General features: G+C 48.1%; 1 protein-coding gene across 1 annotated transcript; it reads right to left on the bottom strand.

Annotated features, from left to right (window-relative positions):
* Positions 1 to 122: 122 nt before the first annotated feature.
* Positions 123 to 14,986, bottom strand: LOC128274354 (uncharacterized). The gene is made up of 11 exons (XM_053012523.1): positions 14,636 to 14,986; positions 7,659 to 8,710; positions 5,134 to 5,768; positions 4,645 to 4,963; positions 4,340 to 4,562; positions 3,636 to 4,271; positions 2,995 to 3,543; positions 2,519 to 2,908; positions 2,266 to 2,435; positions 1,780 to 2,169; positions 123 to 1,706 (listed from the first exon to the last, which is right to left on the bottom strand). The coding sequence occupies exons 1-11, from the start codon at positions 14,984 to 14,986 to the stop codon at positions 1,523 to 1,525; spliced, it is 4,899 nt and encodes a 1,632-aa protein (XP_052868483.1). The 3' UTR covers positions 123 to 1,522.
* Between the last annotated feature and the right edge of the window lie 1,825 nt (positions 14,987 to 16,811).

Genomic DNA, 16,811 nt, shown 5'->3' with positions numbered 1-16,811 from the left:
GATTGATATATTATCTTATTAACTACTAGCTAGCTAGCTTCTAGCTTAATAGTTAATTTTATAAGCTACTAGCTAAACAGCTAATAAAAAACATAACAACTATATTATAATAATGCATTTTCGGATCCAGTTTAAGAATTTCAGCCTTCGAAATATTCAGTGAACTTTTAGCCATCGCACGTTATGAAGCTTATTGTCTAGTTTCTTTCAATCAACAAAACTGTAGAGTTATAAATCTATAGTTTATAGAAGTGGAAAGTCGTTCATTAAATAAGGACAATTATAATGATGCAGCACTTGTCATAACTTTTCAATAAATCCCTGGAGTTAACGCAAATCGCAAAATTGCCATCGTCTCGATATATTGTAAACATATACTAATGTCTTATATTGTTATTTACGTCCCTAATGTAATCTTTATCAATACTTCGTTTTTACACAATTTAGAATTTTTCCCAATTGTCAAAAAAAAGTCAATAGCTTACATATGCTTTTAAAAATAAGAGTTTTTTTCAAATCTGATGGCCTACCCCGGAATCTAACCTCAATCGTATTATAACACGTTTCTGCCTTAAATCGTACACATATTCTATACTGAACTATGTGTAGCTATGAAACATACTTTTACATATTAAAGCCCCAAGGAAAAGCTGCCGGTTGTAATTGTAAGTATAGAAAATAGAAAAGGAACGTTCCTCATGCATTCACAATGCACAAAGATTTACAAATTTGCTTATTGTTATCCTTTTAACCTATTATTAGTATTTATTTGCTTAGTTTTTTGTCTGTCATCCAATCATATTTGCTTACAAGACAATCGCGTTCCGAGTAAAACGGAACTTTGGTTTTCACCTGTTTTTCTTACATTGTCGCACATATCAGGACATATCGTTGGTCATGTATCTCCGTCCTACCTCTGTCCGTTTTCTTCTTTAGAGCTGTAAGCTCAAGCTTAATGTATTTAAGATCGACTAAACATGATCTTTTGTATATATCTGCCTTGTAGAGATGGCATACTTTAGAAAGTGGAAATACGTTTCCAATAGCTTTGTTTATTATTGTTCATACTACTGTACAGCATCCTCAGTCTAAATAGAGGCATCCACCCCTCTCTCCGCTCCCCTTCTTTCCCCTCTTTCTGCTACTTCTCTGTTCAAGATCCTGTGTTTTGGCTGAATGTTGAAGTTATTGCTACGTACCGATGTGGAGATTGGGAGGTTGTTCGTGTATGTGCGGATAAATATTGTAATACATTGCGGAAGAAGTCCTCCTAGTTTGTTTTTAATAATTGGTACCAACACTAAAACAATACTTCTAGGTTGCAAAGTATCAGTTTGCAGTTTCAAGAAAACGACAGAAAAAGATCACTATAAACACCTGAAAAACATTAAAGAACGTTCAGGCCCTGTATTGGTTGGTAACCGGATGCGGTTTACAGGTCCGTTAAGATAATAAACTGATGCTCCGCTATTGCTCCGGTTTTGTTCATTCCTAAGTTGCGGATTAAGAAAGGCAATACACACTACTTTAGCCGAGCTTGCAAAAAACTGTATAAGATCCCGGCCTGAGTCATTACGTCTGCGGTACTAGACTCGAGCAAGTCCTTCTGCTTGGTAGCAGATGGCCCAGGCCTTAACAACGTCGGTCCAAACACCATCGCTAGGTTGTGCAACGACATTTTATTCTCGATTTCCTGCTGGTGTACTCTGCATGTGGAGAGATATAGAGTATTAGAGTAAACTATTGGTGAACAAAATTTCCGACTGCCGCTTCACTCACCGCATAAGATGGTCAAGAAGGAGGTTGATGGTGGCGCGGTTCGGTTGTGGTAATTCGGCGAAAACGCGCTGCAGCTCTTGCATACGTACACTTTCGCCGAGGTTTGAGTGCCGGTTGAACGCGTCGAAAAGCTTCGGATAATACTGATCTGTGAAGAGGGCTTCCGGAAGGTCCCGTAGGTAGGATTTGAGGATACCGGTAACTGAATGCACATCCACCTCCTTCAGCAATTGTTCCGCTTCGTAAGCATTTGTCTCAAACGATTTCTTTAGCTTTGCCACATCGGATGCCGAACCAGAAACACGGTAAATACCAACTTCGGCCATACCGCGTCGCTCGACTTCTCGAACGCAAGCACTAACGATGAATGGAATGTCACGTTTTTCGCGCCTGAAAAAGTAATACGAAGGCACGAAAATAACACACAAATCGAGCGAAAAACGGAAACGTTTGCGACATTGTACTAAAAGCAGTATTTCTACGTACTTGATGACTTGCTGTAATTTTGCACCAAAAAGAGCGCCGGGTTTTGATGTGGGTACACGGCGCAGGGTCACTTCACCCGGTACAAAACGTATCACCGTTCCAAGGCTAAGCGTTTCGGAGAGTTTAAGCGCTTTGCTGACGGCCGTGTCTTTCAACCAGCTGCGACTTAACTGTTGTCAACAAAAGGCAATACAAAAAAACTCCTTTGGAACATCGTTCTTTTTCAACATCCACCTGCCTGCATTTTACCTACCTTTAGGACGTGTTTGGCACGCAGAATAGGACGCTGCACATCATCCTGATAGACTAGCAGACGTAGGTTTTGGCTGCCCTCCAGCTCTAGCACAAACGATTCGTTCCAATTTGGTGTAGAGCTACGGCACACGAGTTTCGTTTTTGCCTTGCGGAAGTAATGGCCGTACGAGTCGATCTCGACGCACACGAAAAGATCGCAAGGCTGCTGCTCAAAACCGGTCAAACCCTGAATGGTGAGGTGGAGGTCGCCAACAAGTAGGCTTTCGTCGCGGGCGTTGCGCATCAGGTAGGAGCCCATCTCAGTTTTTATCAGTGCTTGGCACGCGGTAATCCACGCCTGCAAATCATAAATCTGCACCGGTATATGACCGGGCAAATTGCATGATTGCTGAGAATTCGAAGAAGGAAATGGAAGAAATAATTAAGTATAAAGTTTTAAACTGAGATGTTTTTCAATGTACGGTACTTTTTTACCTGTAGAGAAAATATCGATTCAATCCATTGCGTTCGTTCGAAGTCGGAGCTCAGAAAAAATGACATCGTTTTACCGCTTGCCTTATTGCCAATCTTGAATACCAAGTTTGGTGAGGCGAGCACCAACTGGGCCTCTAGATCGGCCAGCTTTTTGCGATGTTTGTCGCCGGATCGGCTAGAACCGGAGGTAATTCCACGGCCACCTACTCCACGTCCGCGTCCTCCCTCGTCCCGTTCATCTAGCATAATCTGATCGCGCACGGTACATGCTTGCGACTTCAGGTGAACTATATTGATCGGGCTCGTTTCCTTTGGATCGTTGGCCGACTCCTCGCAGATCAGTATGTCGCGGAGCGGTATGAACCACTTCAGCTCAAACTCGAATCCGTTTCGATCACTGCCGCCACCGCCACTTCGTCCAGCTGCCTTGTATTTCGCACACGCGATTACATCATTGAAAAGGAACAGATGGCGCAGCTTCCGGTGACCATCCGCTAGCTCAACAATAAACGAGTTCCGAACCAATCGCCGGAGCGCCTTATCTTCACTCTAATGAAACAGACCAGAACGTCCGCCAGACCGGAAGGAAAGAAACGAAGAAAATTAAAATGTTGAAATTGAGAAACCTCTGAGCTGCTTACCGGAAACATCGAGCGCGTCTGAACAACATTAAACTCCGACAAGAAGGTGCGTATCGCTTTCGATGCCTGCCGCAGATGTGTATAGTCCGGATGCTGTTCGGGTGTCTGGGCCAGCAAATCTTCCAGCACGAGTGCATTTTTCTGCACTCGGGCGACTGGCTTGTGGAGTAGCTCCTCTAGCGACAGCTTCTGTTCGTTCTGATTCTTGAACACGATGTTCGATACTATTTCCTTGAACTGCTGGCTGTGCGTGCTGCACATCTTTACTGTGTCAATGGCGCGACCGTAGTTATGCAGAAATGCGCCGTATAAGTGGATGTGAGACGCTAGTCGGCGGAACGGCTCGCCAACGCATAAACTACCAGTACTCTCAGAATCGTAGCTCCTATCTGCCACTGCCGTGGCGAGACGGGCCTGCAGCTCCCGCAGAAACTCACTATGCACCTCGTGTAGGTCTTCAATCTTGAAAAAAATCGTCTGAAACTCCTCCTCAGATATCACAGGTTGCGAGGTGGTTAACGTCGCTCGAATTGCCTTCATGTACTGCTTCATCTTGTTCAAACATTCCACATACAATGTTTCGCTCGTGATAATGCTGGTCACAATGTGGCGGATGATAGTGTTGCGGTTGGCATTCTGAAAAGTATGAAGAATTTTAAAAGGTGGTAATAAATGCCATCGAGATTGTTATCCAGTGATCGTACCGATAGTTTGCGTAAAAGTCCACTGCCAGAGGCAGGGTCAATATTGCTAGCGCTACCGCCACCACCTCCACTCACAGTCCTGGGTGTGACTGTTTCTATTCCTCCAACACCTTCCGCGTCCGTGTCGGTTGAGATTGCCCGCATCAGCACTGGAGGCGGTGCGAGGTCCGCTTCACCGTCGCTATCGATCGAGCTGCTGCGGTTTTCGTTATGCTGGCTTGAACTACAGCAAATGGTGACAAAAATGCTTTATTTTACCAACCAGCCCGCCAACAGGAAGAACGTAGAAAGTCTAAGATGCTTACTGAATGAAATACTCGATGTTAACATAGTTACTGCTGCGACCGGGAGATTCGGGCTCCAATTGGACACTCGTTTGGCTGCTAGTACGTGGGTGCGATGGAAGAAGCAGCAACGTACTCGTGTTCTCAAAAGCGGAACCGTCGTCTGATCGTCCACCAGTTGCGGTGCCGCCCGGCTGTATGTAAACATAATCGCCATCGCCATTATCGAGCGGCACAGTGTCGTAGTAGTGTTCTTGATGCCGTTGTTCATTGCCGCCAGCCCCCACACGGACACTATCGGAACTAAGCGACGAAATGGATTCGTAACTTTTGATCTGTTGAATATACCGGTGAGGTTGTGTATGGGTTCTCGATAATAACTCTGCTTCTTACGCTTGAGCGCACTGCGCCGGTATGAAAGTCTGCTACGGTTACTTACCCGCTCGGAAATGTTGCTTAATGCTCCCCCACCGGAAGCGCCGCCGCTGCCGGCACATCCACCGCTGCTTCCTGTTCCGGTTCCACCTGCCCCACCATCTCCACCACTAGTTGAAGCGAGTGATTCCTTCGACCCGACGCTTGGTAAACTATCGCTCGTCACCTGCCGCTGATAGTGAAGAAAGCCTTGACCACCTACATGTTGTCCCGACTTGCCAAGACTTCCAGTTGGGCTGTCGCTACTGCTGTAGCCGCTGCCAGCGACTCCACCACCGACCATGCTAGTAGTCGGCAGCTTGCCGAGGCTGCCGGTTGGCGAAGCACCGCTAGTTGTCGATCCACTACCTGCAGCAATCCCTTTACCAAGAGACCCGGTTGGGCTGTCGGTGCTTGAAGATGCTTTTGACTTAAGGCTCTCCGATTTCGGCAACCAGTTCCGTGGTATCTCGGTGCCGGTGCCCAGCTTCACGTCCAGCGAGTCAGAAGACTTTTGGCGATATATTTCCGATTGTTTCATATTGCGCTCGAGTGAATCGGTAGTGGCCACATCGGCGGAGATGGTTTCCACTGTCGATGACCCGGTGTTAACCATCACATCGCCCGGTGTTCGCGTCGGCATGTTTATAGATTCCCGGGAACGCAAGTTTAGTGGTGGCACAGTTGGCGGTTCGACTGGTGCCGCTCGGCGCACAAACTTCGGAGGAGGTCTAAAAAATTAAAAATTGAGCCGTTTTTAAGGACTGTGAATACCCTATTTCTTCAAAATCAAAGTTAATTGAGCTAGAGAAAGTCAAGGTGATACAATTTTTCGTGTAGCTTAGGAAATGATAAATGTCCAAGAAATGCATCCGCGGTGTAACAAACACTTCCGCCATCACCAACAAAATTGCATGGACAAGGCTGACAGTGTCATGTCCATACAAAAAAAATTGAAGCGCATGCGCCCCCCTAAAGGACAGCGTGTGTACCTTGCAGTTATGTTGGTTATGGCGGCAGTAGCTCTTGGACATTTAAAATTGTCTAAGCTGCACGAATAACATTAATCACCTTGCCTTTCCTTGGTGAATTGATTTTGTTCAAAAGGAATATAATGAAGAACTGAGGGTTTAAGCTAAGAACGTTGCACCCATTGTTGCAAAGTTCAGTGTCGTTAAGAGTAATGCAACGTTCCATGAAAAACGATTGCCAATTGAAGCAGCATCTCTTATGCCCACTAAACATGCATAGTCCGTTTTAAAACCTAAACCATAATCTAAGATGGTTCAGATGGTGTATCTCTATTGCTTCATGAGAGCTTTCGCAGTACGAATTAGCGCACGTATGCCGATTATACAATTTAGTCCAGCAAGCATGTATCATTTGCTAAACGCATCGTCAATTTTACCAAAAATTCGCGTGAACCAATAATATAGGTTATAGAACTTCAATGTAGAATAATGTATAATGTAGTAAAAGTTATGCCCGTGGCATACTTCGAGTCAAGTCAAGTCGAGCCGGGTCGAGTCAAGTGAAACCCAAAAATGAACGCCGGTCACCATTCAACATCCTACGGGCATGCACTGCACAGGCAAGCTGCACGCATATCGCGTGTATGCAAAAGCGAATCAGAGCAATGCTACGCCTAATGCCGAACCGGAGCGACAGAGCAGCGAGTTTCTCTATATGAGTTTCGGCTATAGACGCTGATGCTGTTTGATGTTGCGAATCGCGTCAAGTTTTCAGTTCCGTTTTATGCTTTCTATGCGAGCACTTTTTTATGGTTCTCCTTTCGACAGAGAACAAAAAAGTAGTATGCAGCTTAAATGACCGACCGCAGCGAACGAAGATTCTTCGGCTTACTCGTTTGCCTCGATTGGTTTTCCGTAGCGTAACGGCATCGAGCCTCTATTTGCACCAGTAAAAATCACACAAGTGTGTTCCACACCACTAAAGGCAAATGTTTTCCCTTGCCGAGGCACCCACCAAGCACCACGCGCTACGAACCGTACGCGCATCTTGGATGAACCAGACCAGTCCCAGCCCAACGCTCAGATCAAGAGCCTTCCAGTGGCCGGTGCCTGGTGTTTCAGCTAATGATTATTTCAGTCTGGTACTGACTACTTTCAGCTGGCTCTAATTACACTTGCAAACAGATTGGTTACACGTTTGACTGATTATTGAGGCCATCGCCCTCTGTTCACTTAGTAGGGCAACGTAAATGGCAGCCGTGGCAACGTGGACTGAGATCGAGCATCTCCCAAGAGAAATTGCTTTGCGCACAAAAGCCAGCTGCCAAGTAATTGTAACGGCTTTTTTTTAAGCTACATGCAAGTTTTTGAACCGGGGAACCGGAGGGTATAGTTGTAGAGAGATTCTTCCAGGAGTAAACCTAGCGGTAGTAGCAAAACCTATAGCCTATCTAGCAAGGTGTCGGTCGGCCGGCGCTGGCGACTTCTTTTACTCAAGACGACACACAGCATAGTGTTAACGTGCTACAGCTATCGGAAGGTCGTCTGTCTGCGCGTGTGTAGTCTCCAAAGAATACTGCGTACATCCACCGGATCGACCGGTTTCGATGAAAATCGGAAAGAGAAAACGAAGAAAAACGGGCGGCTTACCGTGGTGGAACCTTCTTCTTCAGGTCGGCTGTAGCTGTAGGGGTGGACGAAGACGCGCCTAGTAACTGCGATGTTCGCTCCGATATCGAAGTCCCACCCGTGCTGGAAAACGAACCACCAACACTGACACCTCCGCCTTCCGTACCGGCTCTGCTTCGATCCGGGGGCTTCGGATGTTTCGGATCAAGGAACGTACTGCTGCTGCTGCCAGTGCTGCCACTGCTGCCAGTGATGCCACTACCACCCTCACCTGGTTTGGGTAGCTGCTCCGTGCCGAGCTTTTCGACACTTTCGCCAAAGCGACTCACCCCGCCACCGGTGTTGATGAGCACATTTTCGTAATTATTCGCTTTCGCATCTGGCATTGTCTTTGGTATCGAGCATTGCAAAAGACTGTTGCTGTTATTAGAGCATGCGGCGGACCCCGCTGTCGCATCGTTCTCGGATATTGCACCGTCACCATCGGCCTCAGCTGGTGTACTGCCAACGACGGTGTTACCAGTTCGTTTCGATTCCTTCACCTCGATCACCGTCACGAAATGGCTCGGCGAGGACAGCAGCGTCTGCTGCGTTTCGCTCTGACTTGCACTGCGTGTCCTGTGGCCTACGCTCACACCCTCACTCCGCTCCACTCCGCTCTCGCCCTCGCCATCCGCCGGTGGGCCGGAAGACGATTCGCCCCCGCCGCCAACTGTTGATTGGGTGACGGGTATGTTTGATTGTGTCGGTTGCTGTTGATTGCTGGCAGTGACTGCCGACTTTTGATTGCTGTTACTGCCAGTCGAGGTGGGAAAGTTCGGTGGTGGATTTGCAGCGGCAATCAGTTCGCTCACGCACCGCCGGCTATGCAGGTTTGAGGTCAACTCGTTGATGCACTGATTGAGCGGGCCATCGCGGGCCCGCAACTGAACGTGCTCGGTGGTGGTGGCACTACTGGCAATGCTAGGGATCACATTTTCCGGTGCACTACTGTTGGTGGCCGCCGCTGACCCACCGCTGCTGTCTCCATGAGCGGGTTGATGATGGACAGGGGCTGCTTTAATGATCTGATTCTGCAGAAATTGGAAGGCAACGAGAGATGAAGGGATAAAGAAAAAAAATGAGATAGAGAACGGAACCGGTATCAATTAGACTAGAGATAGATCCGATTAGGACGAGGATTTCCATAGAACACGAGAACACACAATATGCGTCATATGGCAGCTAAAGAGATAAAATACCTTACATCAGAACATTGCAAGAGTCGAACTATCAATTTTTTTATTCTAGAAGGACGGGCTGGGCCATATTTTTATTCGATCTACCATTAAAACAAATAGAAACATAACGACAACGAAATGCTGACATCCATCGCCAGTTACGTTCGTGATGGCGCGGCCACTTGCTTATGTCGTTAATTGTTATTTAACGAACAGAGAAGTCACGATTGAGCATCCCCCGGGCGTTATGCAGTTGTCCGCGACAGTGACCGTCGCTACAACTACCTAGACGTGGCGTTTTTCTACTGCTGTGTTAGTTTGGCATCTGATGATGATAACGAGAGATGTGAGGTGCTACACTGTTTGGGGGGCCACGCCTAACATCGCGCTCTGCACAGCGTTGCCAGTTAAGCATCGTATCGCATTTAAGCGCAGATTGGATTTGAGTTGAACCCTGGGGTTTCCGGCGGCTCGTGGCCCTGGTCGCCAAAACCAGGCAAACCCAGAAGCTTCGGCGATGTTAACAATAGCAGCGAGAGGGTGGTGGTAGCTTCATGACGGCCAGCAGCTAAAAGCTAAACAAAACCATCAATGGGCAGTAGGCCGTAGAAGAAAACGAGATACAGATGATCCCGGCGGATAGCCTAATTATTGTCGATACGTAAAATCACCAGCCCAAAAATTGGAAGGCCGGCACCAAGCCACCAAGAAAATGGTGCGTAAATTGTCTATTCAAGATTTTCCAACAACTACGATTTTCCAGCCTGCCCTGCGTCTGTGTGCCGTAAATATCTGCCAATATCTCAAGACACCTTCGATCACTTTCAAGAAAATGTACATATGCGCGGGTACGCGCCCGTGCCCGTAATATACACACACAGCTGCGCGCACCACGTGACGGACAACTCTCTCTCTTGTGCCCGATGTGCTCTACGCCTGGCTACGCCAGACATGCCCCACTGATAAACCAAAACAGCATTAGTGTACCCATGTGGACTACTACGCCTGCTATCGTACCTCCAAAGGTGGCAACGCAAGCAAGGTAGTTTACGCGTGAGTTATCGACTTGAATCATTCGCAGTAAAGTCAGCTGCTAGCACCGCCGCATTTTGCTTGTAGAAAGTGTGAACAAGAGGTGTAGGAGGTGGTAAAGTAATTATAGAAATTTCGTTTGACCAGACGCTACCAGGCGATACCGACGGCTTCCGCAACGTCTTCCTGGTTGGCGCACATGTTGGCGCGTTAGGGTTGGTCCGCTCGCCGATGAGGGGGCTTTCAGTGTCTCTGCATCAGCATCCTTACGGACGCGGGCAACATCAGGACCTCGATCTGGCCATGACCTACCTATCGACTCTTTGGCGATAGCCTTGCCACGTATCGCTCTCATTGTCTCCACATCTGTGTCACTACTTTTACAGCGACCTGGCCTCGGTGCGCCTTATACGGGCGGAGCTGGCCGAAAGCGTCTCGTCATCTGAGTGCATCTTTTTGGTTCCCTCTTTAGGCGCCGTTTCCCACTTCATCCAAACTTCCACCCCCATGGCAATTATGCTAGAACAATTAACGATGTCAACAAATGCCTTTGCCATCGCTAACACATCTGCCGATGGCGATGACTGTCAGCATCAACTTTATCACAAAAAAAAAAATATATATAAGGGTCCGCCAAATGACATCGCGTGTACAACACACCGTACATCTATTGTTCCGACTTTATGCAAGAAACAGCGGGTGTTAGTAATCAACTGGCTTGAATTCGCAGCACTAACGCTGGCGTAGCAACGACTACTAAATCATTCTGCACGGCTCATGTTTCAATACCAATACCGTTGTGTTAGTTTTGGCTTTTTTACACCTACCGTCCCCCGTCAAACCGATCCCTCGCCCCCAATGGGTTGCTGGCCTAGTCCCCGTACGGACATGGCACGTTCTGAATACTCACCAACGTGCTCCAGATCTTGATCTTATCCGACACGGACTCCTTTTTCGTCGTGCTCATGTTTTATCACCAGGTAACCAAAAACACACTTACTCATTCACACCCACATGCACGCACATATGCGTGTGTGGACACTTACAGCTCACTTACGGGTGTTTTTTTCAGAGCCCAGAAAGGCCTACGTTTTTACCGTTCTGATTGCTAGAAATGTTGTGTTACTATATAGGTCGAAAGTGCTTTTGGTGTGTTTTGCTCTTCACTTGTGTCGCATCCCGTTGTTATCTTTGGAATATTTTCTCGTACAACTCGTATCTAATTACACCACACCACATTCACACCCGCTGAATAGCACACACGAGTTAAAAAGGGTGATAACATACCGCATAGCACAAACATGGGTGCCGCGGGAAATGCATAAGATGACGGCATGAGTACACACACAGGGCACACGGACTGGAGGTACCAACACTTGACAGCAGTGTCCACAGTAGTTCAGGCACTGTCCATAAACAATTCACACCTGTGTGTGTGTGTGTGTGTGTGTGTGTGGATGAGGTTTTCACATCTAATTCGCGCTCCTGAGTTGTGCCGTATCACGCGCGATGCAGACGACGTACAACGGAATCCGCGAAAATATGATAACGATAATGTTTTTTTTTCTCTCTCTCTCTCTCTTGGGAGGAGGCTAGCAGCGCGCAGCGACCGACCATGAGGCATATGGAAGATAAGTCGTTACCCCCCACCCCTGTCCACTTGCACTGCGGCTGGAAACCCGGAACGCGCGTAAGTTATTTGATCCGATTGTGGCCTGCCTCAGCACCCGGACTGACACCAATGCGTATGGGTGGCACGCTACGCGAGTGCCTCCAACCCCTTTTTGTGGGTGTGTGGGTGGCTGAATGATATTGTGAACGTTATTCCACCTTTTATCGGGCGGCTTATTGCGTGGCGCACTATCTGCGATAAGATCACTGTGTCGAAGCAGAAGAATCCGTTCCGTTTCGTTCCGTTCCTTGCCTTGTGACCGGCGACAGCTCACCCACCACCGACGGAAGGTACTAGAAACCAATTCACCATTCACGCGGGCTTGCGAACCAAAGATGCTCGAACTAACACTTCGTGCACGGGAAGGCACCTGAACGGCTGCAGATCACTTGCAGTTCAGATGCGGTTAAATTATTTTACAAATGTCATTCAATTAACCCCGTCACAAAGGACAGAGCGAGAGAGAGAGAGAGTAGGCTGCTGGATAGTCACGGCTTTTCTAGACAGGCAGAAGGGTTGTGGAATGGTGCGCGAAATTGGCTGAAATCAGCTTCATTTAGGGTGCATCCCTGCCACAAAGGTAGATTACATGGTAGGATCCGAAATACGAGTGGCAGAGCAAGGAGAGAGAGAGAGATAAACAGAAGAGAAACAGGCAGATAGGGTAGGGTAGCGTAGCAGCGGGGATGGTAAGTATAGTTAGAAATTGTTCAATTGATATGGTCGAACAACAACCCGTCTCTAATACAGCCCGGAACCCCGCTCGATGGTTGTAGTTCCGGATAAGTAAGTATGATTGAACAACATGCTGCGTGCATGTTTCACATAGCATGAGCACCCCTACACACATTCACCGGCCGTTTATTAGCCTTCCGACGAATTGTTCGACATCCTGTTGAAGCTATTTCGCCATACGAAAGCTCCTACGCTCCATTACCCTTTCGCAGCGCACCCCTAAGCGGGCAAACCCACTAAAAGGGACAATCTCAAGCGTTTGTCAATTTCAACAACGGCCACGTATTGTGTTGATATCGCGAAGACGGCGTTAGACGGTACCATCCATCGATCGAGACGGTGATCGAAGTGCCCGGCCGAGGGTTCTAGGTCCTAGGAACGTCCACTGAAAGTCCCGTCACAAGCACACACACCTACAAGCGCGCACCGGTAAAAAGTGAACAACAATCCACCGACCACTAGCCGGAACATTGCGTAGAATGTAGAGAGTCACCGAGGCGTATCGCGATTTAGATACAACTGAACGGCGCAGAGCACCCTGAGTACCGCCGCAGTAACTTAACTCAATGCATACTCCCCCCCCCTCTCTTTTTTCTCTGTCTCTCTGTTTCTATTTCTCTCGTACACGCGATAACCGGCCATACCGACCTTCTGGCTGAGTTTAGATTTTTCAGACTCCACAGCTGATGATCGGTCGGTAGCTGAACGGAATACAAGAGCAGAACACAACACGGGGAGCTGCATCTGGCTAGTAGTAGCAGTAGGGATGTCAATACGTGGAACATTTCTAGCACTAATTCTATCTATCCGGCAGCTCTGCGCACCTTTCGTAATTAAAGACAGTTGCCTGTTCGCAACCCCTGGTTCGCACCACTGGTTCGCACCCTTTTGTTACTAGATGTAACCAAGGGGCCCCGCCGTACGCGGAGTAGCACTTTTTCCCACCTAAGCACTATGGACGCTCCACTAAATGACAGCGCGCACGCAACCGTAACGTAGGTGACATCGCGTTAATAACTCAAGCCGCAGGGATCAAGCTATTGCGTGTACTTTAATACAGCGACTCGGCTGATATCCAGCGACTTCGTATCAGACGATTACCACCGAGACCCCGCCCGTAAAAACACAACGTTACAGCATGCGACAAAGATTAGTAGTGTCTTTGGTGTAACAGCAAAGTAATGTGATCTTAACGAACAAAGTGACCATAAGTAGGCATCGACCGGACCTGCTATAGGCAAGGGACGGCGGTGCGGGCAAGCGACTGGCTTGTCTCGTAATGGACGTGGCGCGGCCGTCGTGTAAATAGAGCGCGGGATGAGTTCGCAGAAATGTTGCCAAAGGGGTGTGCTGGAGGCAAACTTGCCGCTTTAGCACCTGTGGAATGCTTGGAGGGCGGAGACGAGAGAGACGACACCGCTGGGCACTTGTTACTGCAGAGATCTGCAAGTGCAACGCTACGTGGCGCAGAAGTTCGGTTTGAAGGGCTTGCATAATACAGCGGGAAATGGAACCGTTGCTGAAGGCTGCCCCTTTTAAACCCGCCGGTCAAATATCTTCCCAAAGAGTGTCGAACCCATCCACACGACTTTTACTTTGGGTGGTACATCCTTTCGCACGTAGGATGCTCGCACGGAATTTAGTACGTTGTAAGTATTCCTTGCTATATGCTGTGCAAGACCATTTGAATGCTTCGCGTATAGATGGCGCAGACGACGTATTTATGTGGTCAAATAGAGAAAACCCGATAAGAAGCAAACCAGAAAAAAATAAATGTTTTGCATAGAGTTGTCATCCTGATGCTGCTGTACGATAAAGTGGATATACCGGCAGTTCAGACAGCCGGGGCAAGGACCAGAACATTCATTGCACGGTGCAAAATGCTATTCAGACCACCGTCCGGGACAAACGCAGCGCCGTAGATTGCAGCTACTGTACCGGAGATGGAGTGTGTCTATGTATACGTACTAATGGACCGTGGACCGTGGACAGGGATGGGGAGAAGGGAGAACGTTCCATATCGTGCCATTGAAACGTGAGATGGTACAGGGGTTATCTCTAAAATGCTGTTTGTATGATACAACCGGGCACACGATGAGCTCAGATCTTTCGCGGACCGTGCAGTTAATCGGTTACTCATCGACGGTTCAATGGTTGTGATGTGTTTGCACACGCAGCATCATGATTTGGGAGCTGGTGGTTGTATCGGGTTATTTGAATACCTACAGATCGACCGCCTGTTGGTTATGGGATGTTACGATCTTGCGAGCACCATGCGTCGCTAACCCCTTCGTGAAGCATATAAGTGACGTCGTAGAGCGTCGTAAACGTGAACTCACCTCGCCTTCACCGTCGTCCCTTTCTGCTAACCTTCCATCATCCTGCCCCTGGCTGGCAGAATTGGTGTGGGGGGTGCCGCCACTGAGCAGGTTTGCCGCCGACGCCGGCGAGTTGGCTTCGAACAGCGTTGAAGGATCACCGCCCGCTTCCCGGTACCGCTCAACGTCGCCCAGTAACCGCTCCAGATACTCGACGTACAGCGTTTCCTGTTCGAGCTCCTTCGAAAGCTCGGCGATCTTCTGTTTGTGGCGCTCCAGGCTCGCCCGCACGTCCTGCTCCCAGGCATCAGAGAGCGAGCTTTGTGGGAAGCGCTGGACCCACATTCGCTGGAAGTCGCTGAACACACTCATGATATATGTTACTCACAGATTACTGTCTTTTTTACAACACCCGCGCACAAGCACAGACCACCGCCGGTAACTCCGACAATTTGGCGCACGTTTTTCTACAGATCACACTTCTGCCCCCAACGTTGGTCTCCCGGGTGGAACACGACTCCGCTTCCTACACCGGCTGAAGAACGTCTCCAGTTTCTATCTTTCTCGTTTGTTTTGAATTTACTAGTAAACAGCGCGTTTCCGCACTCTGTTTCAACCACATACACAAAAAGGCTTCGCCACTCAGTTTACCTATCGGGCCGAGCCCGAGTTAGAATGGCCACGATGGGATGAGTCAACGCAGTGTGCCTCCTGCCAAGAATCCACCCGCAGCGAATCGGTGGGTGTCGTCGTCATCGTTTCTCCACTCAGGAACCGGTGAATCACTCTTTGCTCTTTTTGCTCAGATAACTCTTTGCACTGCTTTGCTCTTTGCATACTAAGGAGGGAAGGCGGTTTTCCCCGCATTGCAGTAGCTGGGACCTGAATTTGCAACATAGGAGACAAAACAACAAATTGAACAGAAACGGCTCAAAAGTAAAATGTACTAGGATTCTTATAAAAACGCTAAAGATGCCAGTGTGAAACGACTTTTGTTAGTCCAACGCAGGGGGCTAGTAGAGCGCAATAACATCACACGAGTATTGTCAAGAGACACACGAGAAGCCTTGTCCACCAAGATTTGTATACGTTAACGGCAACGGAAATACGAGGCACCGTAAATGGCCGACGCGGAGATCGTTTCCCAGAACGCCGTGGTGACATAAGATTCAACCATCACGACGTCCGTAAACCGATGTCAGCACAGACCTGCTCCGTCTAGAAACGACTTGCTACGTTCACGCTCTTTCTATCCCTTTATCCATCCATCCATACCCGTCGTCGTAGACATGTTTCGCAAACATAGCGAAAATTCTGTTCATCCCCCCTTGAGGGTGAGCGCAATCTTAGCAACACTTTCGATTGCCGGCTTGCAAATTTGGTTGTTGTGAGTTGTGGCATTGTTAGTGTTGTCAAGGTAGCGCGATTGCGGCATGGTTGTGTGCGTGTTTTTACGATTTTGTAAACATCAACAACTGGCCCGGCGTGCCTCCCCTTATCGCAGCGCCTTGCGATGAGTTTCGTACGTTCTAAAAACCGCTACCCGCCCGCATTGCCGCACCATTGCTTTAGAAAAAAACGAGTAATGTTTAGAAATGGCTTCTTAGTTCATTAAAATACATTACAACATAAACAGTTGCCTTCACGATCGCGAGCATAATTGCATGACGACGGCTGTCAGATGCAGTTTTACAAAAATAATTGAAGGTTCGCAAAACGACATCGCTTGTGCAACACACCGAGTGAGATTGAAGCGGTTTTGGTTATGGTTTAATAGGGGTTTATCGAACTCAGGGGCCAGATATTTTTCAGGGCTTTCTACAGCTAAGGTATGGTGGTGAGGACGGCGAGCTGTCTTTATTGTGATCGCAGCAACTGGAAACCGAACGCGTTGCTGTTCGTTTTTATCACTACCAGAAGATGCATCTAGGGATGCACCAACCCTTGAAACTTAATTCTAAGACTGCAAATACGGCGCTTCGCAGCTTGAAGTAGTAAGCATTCATTGACAGACAGTAAAACGTTATCAATCAGGATCTCAAAGGACCATCATTCCTCCACCACCAACATTCGTATTTGCCTCTCTCTGGCTCTCTCTCTCTCTCTCATCAAGTGCGGCGACACTTGTTCAAACTATTTTCGTTTCTCGGCGAAGGAAAGATGGATTTTAGCCAAGAGTTCAGAAGTCGCGTTTCAA

The sequence above is a fragment of the Anopheles cruzii genome, chromosome X (genome assembly GCF_943734635.1).
Source record: "Anopheles cruzii chromosome X, idAnoCruzAS_RS32_06, whole genome shotgun sequence".
Taxonomy (NCBI): domain Eukaryota; kingdom Metazoa; phylum Arthropoda; class Insecta; order Diptera; family Culicidae; genus Anopheles; species Anopheles cruzii.
This window is presented reverse-complemented; position numbering and strand designations above follow the sequence as displayed.

What these genes read in the sequence shown, in the direction of transcription:
- LOC128274354 (XM_053012523.1), bottom strand. Translation starts at nt 14,986, where the DNA reads ATGAGTGTGTTCAGCGACTTCCAGCGAATGTGGGTCCAGCGCTTCCCA. An exon ending in GGCAGGTGGAACCGGAACAG is followed by an intron (nt 4,964 to 5,133) that starts GAAGCAGCGGTG and finishes ACCGGTATATTC; the next exon opens with AACAGATCAAAAGTTACGAA. An exon ending in GACTTTTACGCAAACTATCG is followed by an intron (nt 4,272 to 4,339) that starts GTACGATCACTG and finishes CATACTTTTCAG; the next exon opens with AATGCCAACCGCAACACTAT.